The 23,570-nt window shown below is 33.2% G+C and overlaps 2 protein-coding genes across 5 annotated transcripts in view; one reads left to right on the forward strand and one right to left on the reverse strand.

The window, feature by feature from the left end:
- LOC125778504 (uncharacterized) overlaps positions 1 to 23,570 on the forward strand; it is a 90,415-nt gene that overhangs the window by 8,101 nt on the left and 58,744 nt on the right. The gene's annotated exons all lie outside the window — the stretch shown is intronic.
- The window catches only part of LOC105233341 (calpain-D), a 38,230-nt gene continuing 16,228 nt past the window's right edge, over positions 1,569 to 23,570 (reverse strand). The window contains exons 1-10 of one of the 4 annotated variants that reach the window (XM_011215404.4): positions 16,715 to 17,228; positions 14,938 to 15,452; positions 11,293 to 12,043; positions 7,380 to 7,594; positions 6,691 to 6,954; positions 5,056 to 6,536; positions 4,652 to 4,858; positions 4,312 to 4,578; positions 1,964 to 2,106; positions 1,569 to 1,908 (exon numbers count right to left, since the gene is read on the reverse strand). In XM_011215404.4, coding sequence (XP_011213706.2) covers positions 1,731 to 1,908; positions 1,964 to 2,106; positions 4,312 to 4,578; positions 4,652 to 4,858; positions 5,056 to 6,536; positions 6,691 to 6,954; positions 7,380 to 7,594; positions 11,293 to 12,043; positions 14,938 to 15,452; positions 16,715 to 16,995 — 4,302 coding nt within the window. In that variant the 5' untranslated portion in view covers positions 16,996 to 17,228 and the 3' untranslated portion in view covers positions 1,569 to 1,730. Of the gene's footprint in view, positions 1,909 to 1,963; positions 2,107 to 4,311; positions 4,579 to 4,651; positions 4,859 to 5,055; positions 6,537 to 6,690; positions 6,955 to 7,379; positions 7,595 to 11,292; positions 12,044 to 13,853; positions 13,996 to 14,937; positions 15,453 to 16,714; positions 17,229 to 23,570 lie in introns of those variants that run through there. The other 3 variants (XM_029553428.2, XM_049456675.1, XM_019992856.3) reach the window with 3 other exon arrangements.

Consider the following 23,570-nt stretch of genomic DNA (forward strand, 5'->3'; position numbering starts at 1 on the left):
ATGCAAGAATCGAACCGTTTGCCTTCAAATCAGCGACAAGCAACAAATAGCGATCAGTGTTTTACATGATTTGCTTGTGATTGAAACGTTCGACAGTGTTCAGGTTTTGCATTATATCCAATGCACTGATTTACTCGAGTAATCCGACATGTGTCATACACTTTTGCCCGAGTATGCCTCATATGATTGTTAGCAATACTACTCGAGTAATTGATCGGTTCGATTGAACGAACAACGCACTAAGCTGATATGATTTGATTTGGAGCGAAGTCGGCTATACAAGTAGTAGTGTTTTATCTGACCTAATCATACTCGTTGCAGCTCTCTGGTACACAGTAAACCAGCCGTTGGCAGTATGATTATTTGCCAATGTATACATGAACGTGTTTATATGTATGTATAAATATTTTTATCTCATTAACCCATAAACCACAGCTTGTTTCAAAAAATCACACACATTTTTGTATGCGCTTGTTATGTAAATTTGACTAAATCGTCGAAATAACATCAGCAGGATCACAAGTCAACAAAAATAAACTTACTTCATTAATGAAAGCAGACACCATAACATCTTCCGAAGCATGCGCTTGCCTACTACCGACTTCTCGCAACGGTGGCAAAATTTAAAAATCATAAATTGAGAAACTTTCTGATATTCCGTCTAGAAGAGAAAATTGACAACCCCGCAAAATATTTGTCAAATTTAAAATATTTTACCGTGGCTCAAACATAAACATACAAATGTACGAGGTTTGTAAGCAGAGCTGTTAAATTGGCAAGAGAAGCGGTGACAATCGGCGTTCATTCGTTTGCTTTTTTCTGAAAAGCTCCGATTTTCTATCAACAACACAATACTGTGACGCTTTGTCGTCGTGTCAGTCTCTCGACACATTGACTCTTTGACATGGAAACAAAAAACTTGAGTTTCGGTCATTTGTTGTCTGTGTTGACGGAGGTTTCGCAAGGAACATTTCACAAAATTTGTCAAGGTTATTGTTTAAGTCAATGATACAATCTCCAAGAAGTTGCTCAGATCGGATCACTATAGCATATAGCTGCCAAACGAACTGGACGATTGGAATCAAGTAAGGAAATTTCTGTAAGGAAAACTCTGTATTTATGAAGGGTGTTTCGCTTCGGTGCAAAAAAAGTTGACAATTTTTCTTGTTAAAAACTATTTGTGAAATTATATCTCTGGAATCCGTCTGACAGGGATGAACAAAAAATTAGTGGAGGCATGCATTGCGATCTGTTTTATTGTACCCTCCCTTGTTTATAATGTGCTCCCTGCTAGAATTTGTGAATTTTGTCTTGAAAAGCCTTTAAGGGGTCTGTATATAGAGCCACAAGTAAAATAATCATAACCTTTCCGCTTATTTCATTGTCTATTAATTCTTTATATTATTCAGCCAGAAGAGAAGATTTCGCTAATGAGCTATCTTTTCCTTCCACTTTTTTTATGAATATTACCTGGGCAATCCTCTACAGTTTCTGGATGTACGCAAGGCACAGAAACTTTGGTGCTTCAATAGATTTCCGGCTAAAAAAATCAAATCAATCAAGTAAAATCATTTATTTTCAATGTGGTCTTTATTCACTTTTGTCTTACATTACTAGGAAAACAAAACATTTAAATTATTTATTAATCCTACGTATATGTGTATATCGTACTTGTATTTATAAATATGTATGTTTCAGTATAGTGAAATGTAGACTAGAATGCTGAAAAGTTAAGTAATCAAACGAGGTGCATGCAATCCATGAACATTTTCTATTGGTGGGCAGTGCGTTGCGCCTGGAGGTCCCCAGTCATGAAGTCCCCTGGAATTTGCAAGACGATGGGTTAGGCGATGGGCAATACTAAAACCACCGCTACCTTCTAGTTGGGTTAAAACGATAATGACTTGCCTAAATTGGAGATGGATAATTATTGCAATTGGAATACAATTTTATAAATTTATACCTTTGCAAAGGCGGTACCGAGTCCACCGTTTTTAATTCACCTCTTGTGGATACAACGTTGTAGCTTTCTTGGCAGTCACATTTAACATGAATCCATTTATTTTCGTGACGATTTTCAACCATTACGACAAGTCCTGCCCATCCCTAGTTAAAGAAAATAATATTTCAAAAAGAATAGAGATTGTGTTTAATTTGAACTGAAGATTTTTGATTCAAATAATTCTAGAAAATTGTAATATAATACATCCTTCCCGGTCTTCGAACCCGGAATACTTTTTGTGCTGACTGATAAGTTTTGATCGAACATCTTGAACTATTTTTATAACTGCTACACATACACGCAGCCATGAAATTTGAAGAGTCAACTTTTTTCATACTCTTGAAACATGTTGCTACAGAATATAATAGTTTTATAACTAACTACTACAACTAAAATTAATAAGATGATAAAACGATTTGAATTCCGAGTGACTGTCTGTCCTTCCGTATACCTGTCTGTGCAAGCTGTAACTTGAGTAAACATTTAGATGTCGCAATGAGACTTGGTACACGGCTTACTTGGCAAAAAAGTGAGGAAGGGTTCGTAGATCTAGCCGACCGATATTAACTAATTTTGATATGTAATGTTACCCTAACCCTGGGACCCAGGAATAACACGTTGAGGTGGTACACCGATGACTCGAAAATGTCGTAGCGAATCGGTGCAGGGATCGAGGGCCCACGCACTAAGCTCTCCATACCCATGGGAGAGTGCCCGAGCATCTTCCAGGCAGAAGTTTTTGCCATAAGTCGGTTTATAGAAATAAACCTAAATCGCAACTATCGCAATGAGCGAATAGCCATTCTCAGCGATAGTCAAGCGGCACTAAAAGCGATCTTCTCCTACGAAATCAAATCGCTACTAGTGCAGAAGTGCAGGGAAAGGCTGAACAGCCTTGCGGAACGAAACCAGGTACACCTAATCTGGGTGCCTGGTCAAAAAGGTATAGCCGGTAAAGAACTGGCGGACGAGCACGCCCGCTCTTCAACCTCCACCAAGATGGTAGGACCCGAACCCTTTACTGGGGTAGGTCCTCATACCATAAAGGAGCTACTCCGCAAGGAAGGAGTGGGCAGGAAAGAGCATTGGCAACAAACACACGGTATGAGACATGCCAAGTTGCTAATTGGAGGATACAACTTAAGCAAGTTCAAAGTTCCTTCCCAGGAACAAACTCAGGCTACTGGTCGCTTGGTATACTGGCCATTGCAAGCTGAATAGGCCTCTGTATGACTTGGGTCTATCCTCTTGCGCTAACTGCCGGTTCTGCGACAGGGAGCCTGAAACTTCGGAGCACCTGCTGATCGACTGCACAGCAGTCTGTAGACTGTAGGATTAAGGCCCTTGGATCAATGTTTCCAGATAGGGATCGCATCGCCTCACTAGCACCCAGTAGTATATTGGACTACATCAATGGGCTGGGGATGAGTGAGTCTATGTGATTTAGGAGAGGGCACAATAGACCTAAGGTCGCGGTGCATTCCTCATCTTTAAATCTAATCTAATCTACCCTGACATTCCTACGTTCAGTGCGAAAACAAAGGAAATCGGACTACAACCACGCCACCTTCTAATGTAACCTAATTTTCGGTCAGTGTGTAGGATATATATTTGGAATTCAGAGAATCCTTTCCTGAAAATAGTATTCCCTTGACAAACGGGACTGGGTTGAATTGGATCAAGACAAAATTGGCTCAAATACATCCCTTAGACGCCATATAACAAATTTGCAATTTCAAAGTTCCGGCTCGCCTTTTACCATATACGTATTAACTTCAATATTAAAATATACATAATTTTTATTTGTAAAATAAATATCAAAATTTAAAAAAAAATTTTCAGACCACTTATATGATTATTTTTCTTCAAAATCTAATAAAATAAAAATTCATCAAGAACATTAACACTACTAGCATACTAACATAATATTGTTGATATCTTTGATATATTTGTAAGGGGTTCAATGCGAGCGAAGCCGCGGGAAAAGTTAGTATATATGTATATATTTATTATGATTTTTGTTTTTCTAACAAGCCTAATGACAAATATGTGAGTTATATATTTATAAAACAGGCGGTCTTGATTCTTACAAATTTCAAAATTATAAAATGTTCAGTTACATCCGAACTTAGCTCTTCCTTACTAGTTAAAATAAAGATTTGCCAACACCTGAAGGTATTTCTTAGTTTTTGATCCCATCAAGTTGCAAAAGTATGAAATGTTCGGTTACACCCGAATTTAGTCCTTGCTCATTTGTTTTTACACATTTCCTTTCAAAAGTTATTTTAAGCTTTTTAACCTGTGATTACCTTTGTTAAATAGTAAGCAGTCATTCCTTCTCTTCCTTCGTGGCGTTGACCTTTTGTTAAAGTTAGACTTATTATTGCATCAGCTAGCAAATGTGGCGAAGGCGTAATTTGCTCTACAAGTAGACGTTTAGAACTGTGTATGGCTAAAATACACTGAGGATATTGATGAGGTTCTTCGATTCCAGTATGCCAATGATTAAATGCAAGACAAACTAGTAAGTATATATCACGTTCTAGCATTTTATGGCAGCCCACAAATCCGCGCACCTATTAATGAAGAAATAATATGCAAATAATTATGTAAGAATTTTTTTATTCATAACATTGACAAACGTTCTACCTGCCGTTTACTATGCTCTACCAGTCGCCCAATCTCTGGTGAAACTGGCGAACGAGTTCGGAATATCACAACACATAAATCAAGCTGCGAACGCTGAGATTTTTCTGAGTTCCGTTGTCCCTCTTGGAAAAGTGTAAATTCGGCTTCCGTTGGCTCCAACACCGTAAGCAGAACACATGAAATGGAACATAACGGTTTCAACGTATCCTATAAAATGAAAGGGGGATTTAGAGATACTTAAATTAATTTATAAAACAAAATTTGACATAAAGTTTAACAAAAAAATGCAATTTACTTTATTTCTAAGTCAACTACATAGGATATATGTAAGTACGTGTATTAGTCATATATTCTTAATATTTCTTCGTAAATATAAAGTTGTACGTAAATAGGTTGAGGTGTACCTGCAAACGGACTTCATTCCATCCAGAGCGTACTTTGCAAATATCAATGCAATCGAAATAATTTAATACATCCTCAAAAGAAATCCAGAAAACACCTTCTGATGCCCCGTGCGGCATTAAAACTTCTCTTAAGTCCTCGGTCCAAAGTTCAGAGTCATCGGACCAATCTCCACGCCAGGAGTAATGCCCCCATGGATTACGGAGCTTTAATAAACGGTGGCCTTGAATATCTCTAACATCTAGCACGGAGTACGCATGACGAGGCCTTAGACCTTTTCGTTGGTATTCGTCTTCATCCACCTTCATATTGCCTCCACCACAACTAGCACCCATTAAAAAGCGAACACAACGCGAACTTAGTAATTGCGCCCAAATTAAATCTTTATCTAATTCATCTTCACTGGGCATTGGAAGCGAACTTGCTTGCAACGGAATGCTTTCACAGGGTGCTCCCGTTAGGGTAGCTAAACCTTCAATCGCACGCCCAGAAACCAGAGCTTCATAACAACCATGAATTTTTGCTACCGCTTTTTCAATTAAAGGAACCCATAGTTGTTTTCTTTTCGCTTGGGAATAAACGAGGTGTCCGCGTTTGTCGCAAGGTAACAAATCGTCAACCAATACTGTTATCCATTTTCCGTCTTTACATAGGCGCACTTGATAGGCTCCCTGTAAACATATTTCTTTTGTCACTAACACTTCTCGAACGAGGTCTTCGCGTTCGGCTAAAACAGCAAGGGCACTGAGCAACCAACAATTTCCCAATACACCTTGACATATGTCAGATGGAAGTGGGGTTCTAAAAACTGCCCAAGGCGGAAAAACTCCGCCTTCACAACTAATCTCATGAGGACGTCTCCATTGTACAACCGGATTGCCATCAGGAATGCTATTGGTTGGATTGTAATATAAACTTTTTGGCGCCGGAGGAAATGAATCGTCGACAAAAAGTTCGTTGTTATCACTACAGTACTGGATAATATTCTTCCATTTATTTAGCGCCTCCTTTTCTTCATTTTGTCGCAGATTTTCCATAAGTTTGCTTTCTTGCCGAATGTCTATTGTAATTTTTCCACACAGTGGTAATGCCACTTCGGTTAAATTGCAAGCTAAGCCTCGGGGACTAGAACACATGTCGCAAACCACAGAAGCTGAGCAGTTTTCATAAGTGCACGCTGGGCACTGCCATATTTTGGATGATATAGTATTATGGCTACTACTAACACTGATCGCATGCTGACTGTTACTCTCGCTTGATGTCGCTGTTGGTGAAACGGAAGTCATAGTAGAACTCGTGTTTCGAGTTAATATACTGCCACCCGTACTGTGTCTCTTAGGAATGGCACCTGATGAACTCCGCGTTTGTCGAGGTGAAGGGCTCCTCGACACCTTTGCTTGACTTGGTTGTAAATTTACCGTCTTAATCATAAGAGGTTGTCCCAAAGGAGAGTTGCAATTCATCGAATTGGAAGAAATTGTTTCTGTAAGTAAATCGATATTCAGAAGTTCTAACTTTACATTATTCGTTAAAGATAGGAAAAAAACTAAATTTAGCTTAGAACCACTAAATATAAACTAACATACTTTAATGCATGTAGTAAATTGATTTCTTAATATTTTAAAGGATAAACTCACCTTCGGTATCGACTTCATTTAACTGTAGTCTCTTGGGTTCAATGGGGAGTGATCGTACTGATTTACATGCGATACATACTCCGGTAGATAGATTGTTTTTTAGGGTACATTTACTGCAAGTCCAAAATTCACCTTTACGCAATGTCATATCCTCGATTGAGCAAATACTTCGTAACTTCGAACCTCCACATACTGCGCAAGCGATTGATGATGGATCGTTAACTAATGTACATTTTTTGCACGTCCACTGGCCGTCAAGCCGATCTATTTTATGAAATAAAAAAATTTAAAATTAAATGCGCACGTTATTGAATTTTTTTTATTGATCCGATGTTTAAAAGGGTGCTGGTACCAAAATTATTATTTATTATTTGAAGACAAATATTTTTATCTCACAACTTGCAACTACTTATACCTACTATTTAAACAATTTATTTTACAAATCACAAAAAATATAATAAAAAATAAATAAAAATGCAAATATTATAGATTAAATTAAATAGTTATAAAGAGCAGAAATACACATTTGAATTTAGAACTAGTTTATAGGTGTATAGTATTTTTTTGAATCATAATATATATAGTATATGAACATTTATATGAAGAATAAGACAATAATAAAAAGAAAAATCGCTTATTTTGATTCATTGATTTAAAAAAACACTAATGAGAAGAATAAAAATACTAACCAGGGTGTGTTATTGAGTGTTCAGACTTCGTTACCGTTATTAAACTAGGCTGTTCCATAGTCGGTTGACTACGAACAGATTCGCAAATTTCACAACTATCTGTCCAAATACGATTGTATGCATAGGAACACTTTGAGCATGTCCACGTTCTCCTTGTGTTATTGAGCATATTATTGTCATCATGCAGTCCACATCGATTCGAAGATGAATTTAATCTACAATTGTGAAATAACTTACAAAATTTAATGTACAGATCTATTAAATTCGAAACAATATATAATTATTCTTGTCATAAATTCCGTTACAGAGTTAATATTGCATTAGGTAGTTTACATTTCTTGAAAAAATATTATTTCATTTTTATAACAGCATAAACTTGTAACAGAACTTATGGCAGGACTAAGTACATATACATATATGTACAAGTCTTAGTAACTTTTTATGCACAAAATTTCTTAGAATTACGTAATAATTAATTTTTTATCTAAAAAGCATACTTATTTAAGTTTGTAGCAATACATAGAGTGTACAGGGTGATGATTTGACTTTGAAGTGATTCCTGAAGTATTTACATTTTTGAGTTGCATTCTTCGCTTAATCAATTTTCAAAATGTGTAAAAACGCCTGTTTTTCCAAAAATTTAAAATATCGAAAATTACTCAATTTTTGAACACAAAAAGAAACTACTTGTATAGTTTGCATAAATTGACATTTTAACACTTTAATGGAAAATTAATATTTTGCTCTCTATTATGCTTTGTGGTTTTTAGCAGTATCCACCATTTAAATTGAGTTAGCTGCTGACAAATTATATTTTAATATTGCCCACTAGTCCATTTTTTACATAATTCCTTCAATGAAAACAATGTTACCGACGCCATTTGTTTTCACTATCCCTTTTTTGCTTCCATTGTGCCACAAGCTACCACCCATGCAGCCTCTTCTATATTGGCAGTCTTATATAATTTTTTATCTTTTAGCGCTTAAACTTCCTCATACCATACAAATTGACGACCACCATACCGCACTAAATGTAGACACATCTGTACAAAAAACTACAGAATCGCAAAACTGGTTCTCACGGTGCATTTAGAATAAGTAAGCGTTTCGTGATGTTTCTCTTTGATAAGTGCGGCTTATTTTTTAGTGTTTACACTCTTAAAATGCAAAAATTCCGAAAACTGCAAATTTTTTTGGGCGTCAATCATGTCAAAAATGAGATAAATTAATTTTTTGCAGTTATTTATTGTTAATTTTTTATAAAATAAGAGAAATAGAAACACATAAAATTATCTTATAGTTAATCTTGGTTGCACTTTGAAAGCTGAAATAGTTTAAAAGTCCCTTCAAAGTCAAAACATTTCTCTATACAATTCTGTTCATTTGGTTCACTGTATATCGGTTTGTACAGCGAAGTGATATAAAAATATTTCAGAAGAAACCAAAAAGTAATTATTTTGTTTAGATTTATTTTAGAATTTACGATAACTAAATTATACATCGGAATGTAAGTATTATCTACAATCCCAGTGGCACCAACATTTACCATGCATAAATTGAAAAAACAAAAAAATTAAAATAAAAATTTAGTTAAAAAAAAGTATACAGTTTTTTACAGCTACACAACGTTTTCTTCTAATCACAAAAATCAAACACTATTAAAAACAAAAAGCATTGAAATTCCTTATTTCGCCGTAGGGTCAAGAAACAAACTTTGGAATTTCGTTATAAGTATTTTATATTAATTCCATTAATAGGAAGGGAAGTATGAAGAAAAAAGGCATAAACACTTGTTCTGAAAATAGTAATAGTTCCTATGAACACTATGACAGTACAACAGATGCAGAACATTGCGGAAATAAATGAAGAAATAGATCAATGATCAAATAGTTCAATTTGCCTCTTAGTAATTTTCATAAGGATTGGAATTAAATATATTATGGACGTAAATATAAAATTTTCAAATAAAAAGGACTTAATTTTTATTGGTTAAAAAATACTTGTTTACTAGTTTCTATACATCATTTCGTATGTACAGTTACGGACAATAAAATAGAATCAAAGGTTTTGCTTTGAAACAATGGAATAATTTTTTTGAAATTTTTATTTATGTCATAACTTTTTTTATATAATATGTACTTTCAAAAAAGAGGAAAAGATAGCATTGTCGAGTTTTACAATTAACTGTAACTAAAAAAGTGTAAATAGCGTGCCTCGTGCTAAGTGACAAAAAAATAGAATCAAACCCGAAATGGTTTCATAAATGAAAGATATTGAATTTTAAAAGAGTCAAAAGTAGTCATATTAACTTAATTATAGCTTTGGAGTGAATAATTGTATCAATTATTAATTTATTTAAAAAAATGGGTCGAGCAAAACATTGTTCAGAGGAGGAAAGATTGTCACTTGTAAAAGCAAATTGCAAACATATGAAATATGACTCAAATATTTGTGTTTGATGCCTTAAATTTTCCGAAAAAAAGTTGAAAAAATAGGCCGACTACAAAAAAATGACTGTTCAAGTCGTTCGAAATATTGCATGATTGCCGATACGAGTACCATTTAAGGCCTATGCAGCCATTCACTAAGAATTATGTGCAAAAATTTCTTCAAGAACAGTAAGAATACGACTTGTCTGGAAAAATTGCTTTGGCACATGGTCGCAAAAGGTGCCAATGTTGAGAAAACGGCATAGATGCAATCGTATTCTATTTGCAAAACGACACATTAATAACGGCGGACCTGAAAATTAAGAAAAAATGGTTCGACATTTTATGGTCTCAATGCAAAATTAAAATGATAAGAAATGATAGTTCCGCGTGAGAGGACCTATTTTTTGGATACAAGAAAACAAACACCGCCATATATACGTTAAAGTTTTAGATAAGGTCATACTTCCATATTCTGAATATAAATCGCCTTGCATTTTGGCAATTCCAATAAGACCAGACCAGACCATATCTTGCAAAAAATGGTTTTCAGATCATGGAGCTAGCGTTATGGCTTGACCAGAGTAATCGGCAGATCTGAATCTCATCAAAAACTTTTAAAATTTTCTGTTAAAGAATGTATTGCATCCCTTAAGCCGAATAATAAGGCATCCTGAGAGAAGGTACAAAAGTCAGGTATTCCGTTCCACAGAACACTTTCGGTAGCCTAATTAGGTCTATGGACGATTAAGAATACTCTACAATGTACTACCAATTTTTCTATTAGTTCTCTTAAAAAATATATTTTTTTTAAGGTAAAAGATTTTGATTATATTTTTTTGTCCTTCGAATTTTTGAAATATACCTTTGTTTTTGTAATATTTATGATTTGTTTTTTTTTCCCCTATATTTTCACTGCTACCAATAGCACTTGATATGAAGTACATATCACAAATATAACTTAGTTGAATTTAAATCAAATTCATATTTTTTTTTAGAATGGAAAATTAGTACCATGGATTATTCTATTTTATTGTCCGTAACTGTATAACTGTACTTGCTAATTTACTGTTACAATTTGCTTTATAAGCTCCTTAATATATGTACCATATTTGACTTGCATTTTCACAAAACAGGCTTAACCATAACAGTATCTAGCAAGAACAACGTATTAATTAAATAGTGAAAAATAATATCATTCGCAGAGGAGAAGCTTTTTACACTCTTTGTAAAATTACTATGAAGTTTAGGTGTTTAACTTTCCATAAAAAAAATTAAGTAAACTAAAAATAACAATTATTTTGATCGCAGGTATAAATACAGCAACTAGACAAACCAGAACATTTTTTTTTTTTTTGTTACTTTGAGTCATGCGGGTATATTTGTAAATGCATGTGAGTTATATTTTAGGTGTGTGTAAATATTAATTACGAAATACAGAAAAATAAACTCATGCGTCGTGTTCTTTAGCTAAAAAATCATACATTTTTGATTCACTGGTTTTCCGAGGGCCTTTCCACACCTTTGCATATATTGAGTGCTCAGCATTAATATCCATTTTCTGATCTGAAGTTATCGAGTTAGCGCTTATGTTAACTGTATCGATGTCTGCATAATCGCTTTGTGGAACATTTTCATTGGAAATCATTTTTACCGCTAAATCTGTGCAAGTATTAAAAGCTCCTTTACATTTGGTTTTGCTGTAGATTTTCGGTAGATTATCAAGTTTCTCTGCTTTATGGCTGGTTGAATTGGGTAAAAAATCTTGCTCAACTGCATCGTCTACTGAAATGTTTTGTTTCTTTATTTTTTTACTTTTATTGACTATAGCATATATCGGTTGATTATTTTCCTTCGCATTCACATTTTCATCGTTAATATTTATTGTTCGGTTTGTGTTGTTTTCATAAATTGGTTGTGATTCCTGCCTTCTATCATCTTTGAAGTTTGCATAGCCACTTTGTAGATGTTCATTTCTGAAGACCCTAGTAGGTCCGATAAAGTTAATAGATTTTTCTATGTTGTTTATTGGAATTCGTTTTTGATCCTTTAGCAAGGAATTTGTTGTTTGTGGGACCCAATCATTGACCGCTATTAAAACACCAGAACTTGGTAAAATGAAGTTACTTTTTTCTTGATCGACATTATTGCCTTTAGAAAGTGTTGTTATCGTAAAATTGCCTTTTGGTTCGAGAGTACAATTATCGGTGGAAGTGGTTTGTATACTTTTTCCTCCTGTGGACGCCGCATGGTATTGAACAAAAAGATAGTTTTGTTCAAATTATTGTTTTAACTTTATGTAATAAAAAATACCAACAAATAAGAAAGAGTTAATTATAAGCTTTGCTCGAAAATTCAATATTCATTATTCGACGAAATTATGAATGCATCAGTCAAATCTAACTAAAAGAAATCTTTATATTCTTTCTATTAGCACTCGGTACATATCGATGTCCATAATTATATCCCGATCACGGTATATTAAGTTTGACACGATGTCTGTAATACCCAGAAGGGCACTTCGGAGATATAAATAATATACATATATCGTCACCTAAAATGCAAAAAAACGTCAAATAAATTGAAATTTCAATTTTCTTTCAATAAGAAGACTTTGTGCTTTATACCGTCTTTTTCTTCTCGTTGACGATATACATTCATACAAAATGATCAGCGTGACAACCTGTTCATCTGTCTGTACATACTCGAACTTGTATATCAGTCTTTGGGATATCGTTTTGAAATTTTGTACGCGTCGTTTACTTCAAAAAAGCTGCTCATTTATGTGAATGATGTCGGTTCTCTACCTTACAAGCTGGTCTATAATGTCATATAGCTGCCATAAAACTAGGCAATCAAAAGCAAGTTCTTGTATGGAAACTTTGTATTTGTCAAGGGTATTATAACAAGGATCCATTATAAGCAAGAAAATACTCTCCTTGATTATTAATATATACCACATTGCATAGCGAAGATTTTCGGTATAAAGTAAAATATGTGTATTCACATTCGATATTTTGCTGCTTTCTTGGATAGATTTCTTCCGATAGACCGATAATAACAGTTACTGCATAATTTGTGTCTAAAAAATCATTATGAAGGAAGGTTTCGGATATATATGATAGACATTTTTTGTATATTTGAGAAGTACACAAACATGTCAAAAACTTTTAAAATTTTATAGTTTTTTTTTCCTTGCGAAATAATCGTTATACATATGTTGATTTTTATTTTTCGCTTACAAATCATTATCAATAAAATTATCAAATAACTTTTAATTAATGCTTACAGAATAATAGTTAAGCGGTAAATTTTAAATAACTCTTACGCAATAAGAGTCGAAGAGTAAGATTTTTATTTTACATTTGCGGTTTGAAAGTAATAATGTAAGTGTATTATTTGTCAAGGCAAAAGAAAAAGCTTACTCTTCAACTCTTATTGCGTAAGTCATTTAAAACTACCGCATAAATTATTTTGCAAGAGCAATAAATAAAAGTTATCAAATAACTTTTATTATTTTTATTTGATAACTTTTATTTTTTAACCGAAAAATATCAACAATTGCTTGTTTTGTGAGGAAAAAATAAAAAATTGAAAATTAATAAATAACTTTGATTTTTTGCCCATTTCCTTATAGCTGTTGTGGTCCCTGGTTTTCATTGCTTCTTGATTCATATATTGTTTGGTGAAAGTTTCATATTTTCATTTTAAATAGCGATATATGGGATATAACGGTGATTGTAGTCCAAGTTCGCCTAATTTAACAATCTAACATAAGAACTTTGGGATAATCTTATATGCCTGATTTGGTTGACATTGGTGGAGTGGTTTCTAAGGTATTAAGTTTAATATAAAAATGGGTAAAAGATTGGTCCATATCGAGTGTGAAATACATTTGAATTCTTTATTTAGTGAGTTATCGCAATTTTCATAGTTTCCAACGAAACCTTTATATGCCAAAAGGGTGTAGTTATTATCAAATTTTTGCTTAACCGCAGTTTATTGGCGAGGCAATAGTTCGATTGCGCCCATATATAATACTAACCTGTCTTGATTGTCAAAGAATCCATGTAAAATAGTTTCACCAAGTTATCTTAATTTTTATTCAAGTTATCGCTACCAGGGGCAGATAGACACTCGAAATCAACTGGTTCCTTCATCCTTTTTGCATGTACATATGTATATATAAAACTCTATATCCACCTAGATTAGTTTAAGAAGTTACTAACAACCTTAGGTAAGCAAAATTAATATGCTCTGTATCTAGTTGTAGTTATTTAAAAATTCACAAATAAATTATTATGTGAATATGTTCTTCCAATGAACAACAACTATGCGCCTGTGCTAAACACAATTTTACTGTAAATTAGGATTTTAATGCCGTTAAAAGTTACTTCTGTAGTTTCTCAGTTTTCTTTAGGTGGTTTTGTTAACATTTATATATTTACTAGAAGACCCCAGCCACACTTTGCTAAGGTATAATAAAATAAATAAATCACATTAAAGTTAGTTGTTTAATAGAGTAAAAATGTTAAATCCATGGAATTATAATTTAAACACTATTTATTATGAATATTTTGCAATTGTACGGACATGCTTATGTATGGTCAATCGAAGTTTTTCAACTACCGAAAAGTATATAGTTGCCGCTTAAATCATTCATGGTTCTGTCCAATTCTTCTCAAGTATATGTTTACGTTTAGAAATACATATTTTTTGTTTCTTTCAACATTGAGACACAAAGTATCCCATCTTTTAAGATCTTTTAGAACAAAATTAGACACATTTTATTTAAAATCGTTTCAGTTGTTTAATATAGAAAATTTGTCATTAATTCAGCCCTAATATGAATATAAACTTGGAAAAGTTGTAAAAAAAACTACCATGTTTGATTTAAAAAAAAAAATTAACCACTAACGGCTTATAACAGATGATACCCGTACATCTAATTTCTATATGCAATTTTTTATGTCATGGATAAAATAGAAGTTTTCTCACACATTGTTAAATGATTAATTGGTGTTATTGCCTTTAAATCTAAAATTTTAGGTTAAACGAGTCTTTGAACATAAATTATATTTTGTCAAATAATATATAGTGAATATAAGGAATTAAAATAAATATCTCACCGAGTGTATCGCTTGTCTTTTTATCGCTTTTTAGCATAAACGTGTCTGGAAGGTTAAAAATGTCTTTGCAATTATTTACGAAGCAAATATGACAACTGCGACACGAGACTGATTGGTCTGTTGTAAGACTCTGAGTTTTACGTAAGCAATTAGGACGTTTGAAAACCTTGTTCTTTTTATTATCTTTCGCTATTGAGTGCTTTGTGCTGCCTTGTTTATAATAGCTGTAACCACGATTCAAAATAGTATCTTTATATATAGGTGCCAAATAGCTGACCGTGTCGCAAATAATGCAGTGCCACGTAACTGAACTATTTTCAGTTTCACAGTTATTACAAACCCATCGTCGGTTCAACGATGGATTCGAAAAGTGATGATATAACTCGATGGAGGTTTTAACGTACTTCCGTGTATCTTCACAGTCTATACAATTTGATGGCAAATTTTTATTGTTGCGTTGTGGCCTTCGTAGACAACCTCTAAGCATAGATTTATAAACCCTCTTATGCTCACTTCTGAAAAGTGAATTATACAATTATTTAAATATTTCTAATGAATGAATTTAATGTTATATGCATTAAAAATCAGTATATTATATTTGGAAGTTTTCTTATATACATTCGATTTAGTCAAAAATATAGTATATGGGTATAAAAATATACATACTTATATATTAATATTTCAAAATATTCGTCAATATCATTTCATTAATATTGTGATCTTTATTTTTTTAATTTTTTTTTTATGTTTATATGTTAAAATTATATTTGTATTTTTTGCGTGATGAAGAATAAAATACGATTATTTACTGTACTTAACAGCGATAGTTCGCATTCATACTGGAATGATAATGAAGAAATTAGTGTTGATTTATCACGATATCAGAATATAATTTTTCATCTAAGCGATTGATGCACATGACAGTGGAATATGTGACCAAAATGATTAAATTCGATTAGACCAACTGTTTTAATTTGCAATTTAGTGGATATTATTGTTTTTAATCTTATTAAAGCAAATCAATAATGCTGTTAGCGCATATTACGTGTAAATAACTTTTAATTCCCCCTATTTGCTTTGTAAAATCATATATTTATGAGGCCGAATAACGATCACACATCAAGTGATCGTGTTCGATTGGTCCGTTTTGGCTTGGTTTTGTCCGTTTAGTTTTTACTGACTAGTATATGAAAGTTCTGTTCTTATGATTCGTTTCAATTATAAAGTAATAATGTGTTGTTATTTTAAATATATTTCATGAGATCGAAAGTTAGTGTTTTAGAAGGCGAGAGGGTTGTTAACTTAGATGCGGAATGTTGATTGAAATAGCAACAATGAAGCATTGCTCAAATTTTATTAATTATTCATCTTCAAAAATATATATCCATAATGAAAAATGAACGTAAATGTTTGTATATAAAAGCAATTAATAAAAATCAAGTAGGTTATATATTAATATTACTATATTTCTGTTACTTAAAATATTATAACAAATATGTGTTTTCAAGATTGTATTTTGCTGTTCAGTTTATTTTAATTTAATTTTTTTCACTACTTCACAGTTTAAATATATTTATAAAAATTGTTTCAAAAATATAATTATTAGAAGGTATGTACATATATTAAAACCAGAAAAATGTACAAGCTCTTTGTTAACTACCTTCGATGTTATATTATATTGCTGAATAATCAATAAAATGTGTCACAAAGAAGTTTACTTAATTGATTTTTAACAATTTTTATTATCATGCCAAATGCCCAATAAACATTAACCTACTTGGTTATGATTTCATCCTCTTCCGATGAGGTATTTGAAGATGGATCATTGTCGGAAAGGGATCTTGAGGCAGGAAGAGTTTCAGACCCTTCAGCATTACACAAATCTTTCTCTTTGTTTGAAAACAAAATTCGACTATTTTGCGCACACTTCTTGTCTTCTGATATATTTGCACTTGTCGACAAAATTCTTTGCATTGTACCACAGTTTATACATTTTTGAGGGTCGATATTATTACAAATTTCGCATTTCCATTGTAAAACAGAAGCTATAGTGCCCATTTTTCAATGGTTAACGCAATTCCCACTCACAGATATCATTTGAAATTCACTTTTCTGTGAACCAATACCAATTTCTCACAAGCAGTCCTTTTGTTTCTAATTTAATGATTAAAAACATTAATAGCTTTAATGAAAATAACCAATTTATTTATCCATTAGGCAGTTGGTTAAACAAAAGTATAGGAAAGTGCAACCCAAATAATTCCACAAAAAAACGCAACAGGGTCATACCAAATATGGAAATATAATTTAATAAGAATCTTTGCACTGTCAACATTATACAATGCTCACACTGTGACAAAATATACTAAATGGTGGAAAATTAAAATTCTGACAGATAAAAGTGAAATGGTGTTCCGTTTCGTAGTGTGGAAAGTTAGATTTTTAATTTTTTTTAAGAAGGTCCTCCAGATCAAGAATATATAAATTTATATAGTTGCCGCTGACTTATGGTTTTATTTATTTAAAACACGTGTTTCTCGGATTTACAATGAACTTTAAACTTATATTTTTAACTTTTATATTGGGTCGGCTTTAGTATACCATCCCACGAATTCAGGGTTAAAAGTGGTATGGTTGGATAGAGCCGCTGCTCCAGATTAAGAAAATATATAATTGTTGCCGCCGCAAACTTATAGTTTTCGAGATATTTTTTTTAACTTTTAAAGTTGAAAATTTTGCAAATTTTATCTTGCAATTTCTCGATTTCTAGCAATTATTTATTTCATATTATGCACTTATACTTCATTACATTGTTTCTACATATTTATTTTTTTTGTAATTATTTAGTTATTTGCTTAAAATAAGCATTTTATATTTTACACAAATTTCATTCCATGCACAATAACAAAAGTATTCCGTGTTGACAGATAATAAGTGTTGCCATAAATACACATTTATCAAACGAATAATACTATGTTCAGACCGACACTTAATCACACGATTTCGGCTGTTGAATGGATTATCCCACTAATCTTAAAAATTTATCAAGATTTCGCCATACAAAAATGACAGTTCCAAATCACTTCATTGAAATGATTTGAAACTGATCCACGCTAAATCTGTCCGTGCGACTCTGATTTTGCGCAATCTACTTGTCAGCACTGGAAATCTTTTACATTATCACAGCTGATGTAGACACTACAAAGGGGGAAAAAATGTAAACAAACAATTTTTTTTTAAAGCAATGAATCTAATTTCACCTGAAAATCGACTTAGTAAATGAAAAAATGCATCCATTATTCCTATTATATGGAAAATGTTAAAAAAAGACGGCTTTTATTTGAAAATACTATCTGACATTCTTTCCTTTTGATAAATATTAAGCGATGTGAATTCTTGAATGACAATAACAGCTGTTTTTTGATCTTTCTAACGGCAGTGAGAACACTGTTGGGTTATGAAATGATTAAATGTAATCTAATCTTTGAAATTTTCGGTCGGAACATAGTATAAGAATGGTTATAAAAACTCAAACGCAGAAAACAAATACGATCTGAAATAAATTTTCCATTGTAATAATTTCTTAATCTGGAGCATCAGCCCTATTCAACCATATCACTTTTAACCCTGAAATCGTGGGATGGCATACAAAAGTTTCCCCTTTATATTCACTAACACTTCACTAATTCGTTTCTAAACATCTTTTTTAATAAAAAGTGCAAACATAACTTTAATTCCATATTAAACTTTATACCATGTTCAGACCGAATATTTAAAGGGATAAGATTACATTTAATTATATTCACTAATTAGCTCGTTCTCGCTGCCGTTAGAAAGATAAAAAACAGCTGTTATTGTCATTCAAGAATTCACATCGCTTAATATTTATCAAAGAAAAGATTTTCATATAGTATTTTGAAATAAAAGCCGTCTTTTTTTTTAATATTTTCCATATAATAGAAATAATGGAAGCATTATTTCATTTGTTAAGTCGATTTTCAGGTGAAATTAGCTTCATTGCTTAAAAAAAAATTGTTTGATTACATTTTTTCCCTTTGTAGTGTCTAAATCATCTTTGATAATGTAACAGATTTCCAATGTTGACAAGTAAATGGCGCAAAATCAGAGTCGCACAGAGAGATTTAGCGTGGATCAGTCATTTTTGTATGGCGAAATCTTGATAAATTTATAAGATTAGTGGGATAAACCACTCAACAGCCGAAATCGTGTGATTAGGTGTCGGTCTGAACATGGTATTAGTTGAAAACCATTTATTAATTCAATAGGGGTATTCTCTTGCTCTTGCAAGATTGCAGATTGCAAAAATACTGTACCGAAATATAATAAAGAATAATTTTGCCGTCAATACAAAATTAATTTTCATGTGATGTGTAATGTAAGATCTTTCAGAATTTTTTTTATTTTGATAAATACCGGTGTTGGATCGGCCAGGGTTATTTTTTTTTTGTGAAGCGCGGCCGAGACTTCAAACGCAAAAAGGAGTTCATCGCGAAGGAATTGAAGACGCTCAGGTGTTGGTCCGACAACCGTTATTTTTTTGAAGCGCGGCTGAAGATAGCCAACACAAAAATAAGCTCAAAGCGAATGAATTGAAGACGCCCAGGTGTTGGTCCGACCAGAGTTATTTTTGTGAAGCGCTAAGCTAATGCATAAAGGAATTCTATGCGAAAAACTAATGTGTTATTTATTTCCTGTCATTGGCGAATTATTTGTTTGCTTTATTTCTTTTGGTTCTTCTGTAAAATATGGACGAAAGGGAGCACTGATTATTAGTTAGAATGCAACCCTTTTTTATTGTGTTGTGAGCACTCACATATGGCAACGCTGCTTTTGTCAGTTATTAATTCTCCGTACATTCTTGGAATTTCAGCTTAAACTGAATTCTTAATTTTTAGTCTTAAGAAGCGTCACTCTTTATCCAGACGCCAACGAGCAGAGATAAAGAGATCCCCAACTCTCCTGTCACTGGAAATGTGAGAGCCGCTCACCTACCGAACTTTGACAGTTGACTGGATTGGGTAGGTGTTGACGTTTGGCAATTGGAATGACTGGAACGGCCAGATTGAAATTATACCAAAAATATATGTGAACGGAGGAATTTGCTGCCGCCGTTCAAGATCGCTAATAAAAATTTAAAACAATGAAAATCAAAGAAAATGCGAAATTTAAATATAAGTATTTCATGAAACGTTTTGTGCATAATAGAATTAATTTTCTTACAATTGATTAAAAACATTTATTAATTGAGAACTAACAGGCTTAATTCACCTTATTAAGTATTGAAAGATCGATTCAGTTGTTTTAATATACCATAAAATCATAAAAAAGGAATTAAGTAGTTTCGCCATATATTAAAAGTCCAATATATAATAATTTGCAATCGTAATAAATGTTGGGTATTTTAATTTAAAATGCCCAAAAATTCTTATTTTGTTTGATCTGGCCATAATGGAAAATGTTATAAAAAACGCTTATTTTGAGGCGCTCTCACACTGGAATAAGTTGGGCATCCCATTATCCCTGCCAACGATGTTACAAGTATTCATACAATAAATAGTTTTAAATATATATATAATTGTGGTGTTTCATTCGCCACATAATTGGTGACCCCTACAATTGAACAGTACACGTTAAATGGACCAACAACAAAATTGTGCAACCAAATCGGGCGATGGGTGTCCGGATTCGCAAAACGAGAACCCCATCGAGAAATTTTTTGATACAAACACACCTTTCCAGCTCCCACCACTACAAGCTATGCACATCGACCGATTCGAACGAATCGAACTACCGCCGTTTTGGAACCAGCAGGCATAGATAACTTGATCAGAATCTCTTTTCTTGCTCTCTCGCTTGTCAGCTGGCAGGGCACCCTGATCTGTTTTCTGAGCTGGCAACAAAACACAATCAGGGTGCTGTCAACCAGCAGTCTGTCAAAAAGGCGAGATGCCAGAATAATAGCGGTAAAACCAACTGCCAAAATCAGTTTGTTGTTATTATTCGTTGCAAATCGGTTGTGGTTATTTCTTAATACTATAAAAATATTAAATTTATTAATTTGGTGCAGTTTACCGATAAAAAAAAGTGCGTAAGTTCATGAAGAAGTTAAAAAGAAGTGATGTGAATGTTTTAAAACAAAAATTTTTGTGTTTTATAGGAAATATGCCGAGTTCAAAGAAATGTGTAATGGGGTGCAGAGGTCAGCAACGTTTTTTCAACTTCCCAAATCAGGAAAAGGATGAAGCCAGGTAAGATTATTTGAAATAGTAATAAATATTTATTTGTTAATAAGTGGTTAAATAGTTGTATAAATAAATAATAGTAGGCATGATGTAATTAGTATAGTAATTTCTATATTTTAGGTTTTAAGCTAATTTTACTTAATTCTTATTAGTTTTACTATATATTACAAAATATGATTAGATAGAAGGCATGATGTAGATACTAGTAATCTTTTTTTATGTTTTAGTCTTTAACTTGATTTAACTTAATTTTTATTAGTTTTAATATAAGTTGTTTTAAGTGCGTTTTTAATTGTTGGTTGTTGTAAGTTGCGTTTGTTGGTTAAAAAATGTAGCAATAAATAATCAAATATTTTAATTATGGCTTTAAGGTTATGGGTTATTTATTTTGCTTATTAGATTTAAATTTTGGCTGAATCTTTTTGGTGTGGGGCAAAACAGGCCTAAATATTTGTACGCCTGTGAGCGCCATTTCTCCAAAGAAATGAGGATGGAAAAAAAGTTGATGACGTTTGCAGTACCTAATATTAATTTACAATGTGTACCTGCACCCAGTCTTCAAGTTAATCAAATTTTGGCTCCCAATTCTCCGATAGAAATGGGAGCAGACGATTTTTACCCACAATTGGTGGAAGAAAACGCGCTTCAGTGTCACGATACGAGCGATCTAAATTTACTCGCATCTGTGGCAGAAGAGGCTCAAATAGAAATTAGGGATAGTGTCGTTGATCATGCGGATCAATACATTAGTTTAATAACATCATTTGAAGATGAAAGCTTTGTAGACAGGGGGAGTCAAACAAATTTGAGTCTGACAGCTGTAATTAATAAAGAGCACAAACTGGTTGAGGAGAATAGGAAGTTGAAGGCTAGATTAGAAGAAAAAGATAGAAAGATTAGTTATTTGCAGTACCAGTTGTCAGACCTTTCGCTGAAATATGCAAATTTAAAAAAACGATTAAAAGACACGGAAGATGGGTTCAATTCTACTATGCATTTATGTAGCCAGCTTCCCCCACAGATTAGAGCCATAGTAGAAAATAGTTTAAAAAATAATAATAGGCACCCTAAAGGTCGTCGATACGACAGCTATTTCAAAACCTTAGCTTTAGGTGTATACTTTCTGTCTCCCTTAGCTTATAGACACCTAAAGTCTATCCTTAGATTTCCCGAAGAGAGAACACTTGATGAGTTCGTTTCAGAATGGCCCCGTGACCCAGGATGTAATAACAGTACTCTCAAGTGTTTAGAGTTGAGAAGCCGGGGCTTTACAACTCAACAAAAATATGTGTCCATTTTGTGTGATGAAATGGCTCTGAAGAGTCATATGCAATACTTGCCAAAGTATGATAAAATTGTAGGATTAGAAGATTATGGCGATGAAAATCGAACTTGTAGAATAGGTACCAGTGCAATGACTCTTTTGGTCCAAGGTATCGGTGGCGACCCTTGGACCCATCCTCTAGCTTATTTCATTGTCCATGGTTCCTGTAAAGGTGATGTTGCCAAAAAATATATTTTTCAGGCCATTACCCAATTGCAGAATATAGGTCTCATACCTTGCCATTTTGTTTGTGATCAGGGGTCAAATTTTCTCAATTTAGCTCGAGTGTTAGGAGTTTCTGAAGCGCGTCCCTATTTTCAGGTTAATGGCAAGGAAGTATACTTTTTCAGTGATTGCCCCCATCTTGTAAAGAGTGTTAGGAATTGTTTAGAAAACTTAAAAAATAGAGTTAGTTTTAAATCGCGCTTAGTTTGTTGGTCCGATATTGTACATTTCTACAATAAAGATTCTCAAAATCCTGTCCGCTGTGCACCCAAGCTTACCGATGCGCACCTTTTCCCAAACAATTTTCAGAAAATGAGTGTTAAACTAGCTACCCAAGTTTTCAGCGACACTGTCGCTTCCGGTATGCTCGCAGTTTATAGCGCAGGGCGTTTGACTTCCCCATCTCCTACTTTTTGCAATACCGCGGAATATATTTTGTTTATAAATAAGTTATTTGACCTGTTTAACAGTCGGAATTTTGATGCAATTTTACCGTGTAAGCAAGTTTTTTCGGGCCCCAGAGCAAACACAATTTCTTCGTGAGGCTGCCGACCTCTTAAAGACAATTAGGGTAAAAGATGAAGCAGGGTCTGACATAACTAATACTTTTAATTACATAAATGGTTGGAAAACAAACATTTCTAGTTTGGAACGTTTGTGGCGCTTTTTGTCACACGCAGGCTTCACTCACCTACAGACGAGACGGCTTTGTCAGGATAGTTTAGAGCATTATTTTGGACAGATTAGGAGAGGGGGTGGCAGAAGTGTAAGAATAACACCTTACATGTTCTGTAATTTGTTTAGGAAGTCATGGGGATTGC

This window comes from Bactrocera dorsalis, chromosome 4, assembly GCF_023373825.1.
Source record: "Bactrocera dorsalis isolate Fly_Bdor chromosome 4, ASM2337382v1, whole genome shotgun sequence".
NCBI lineage: Eukaryota > Metazoa > Arthropoda > Insecta > Diptera > Tephritidae > Bactrocera > Bactrocera dorsalis.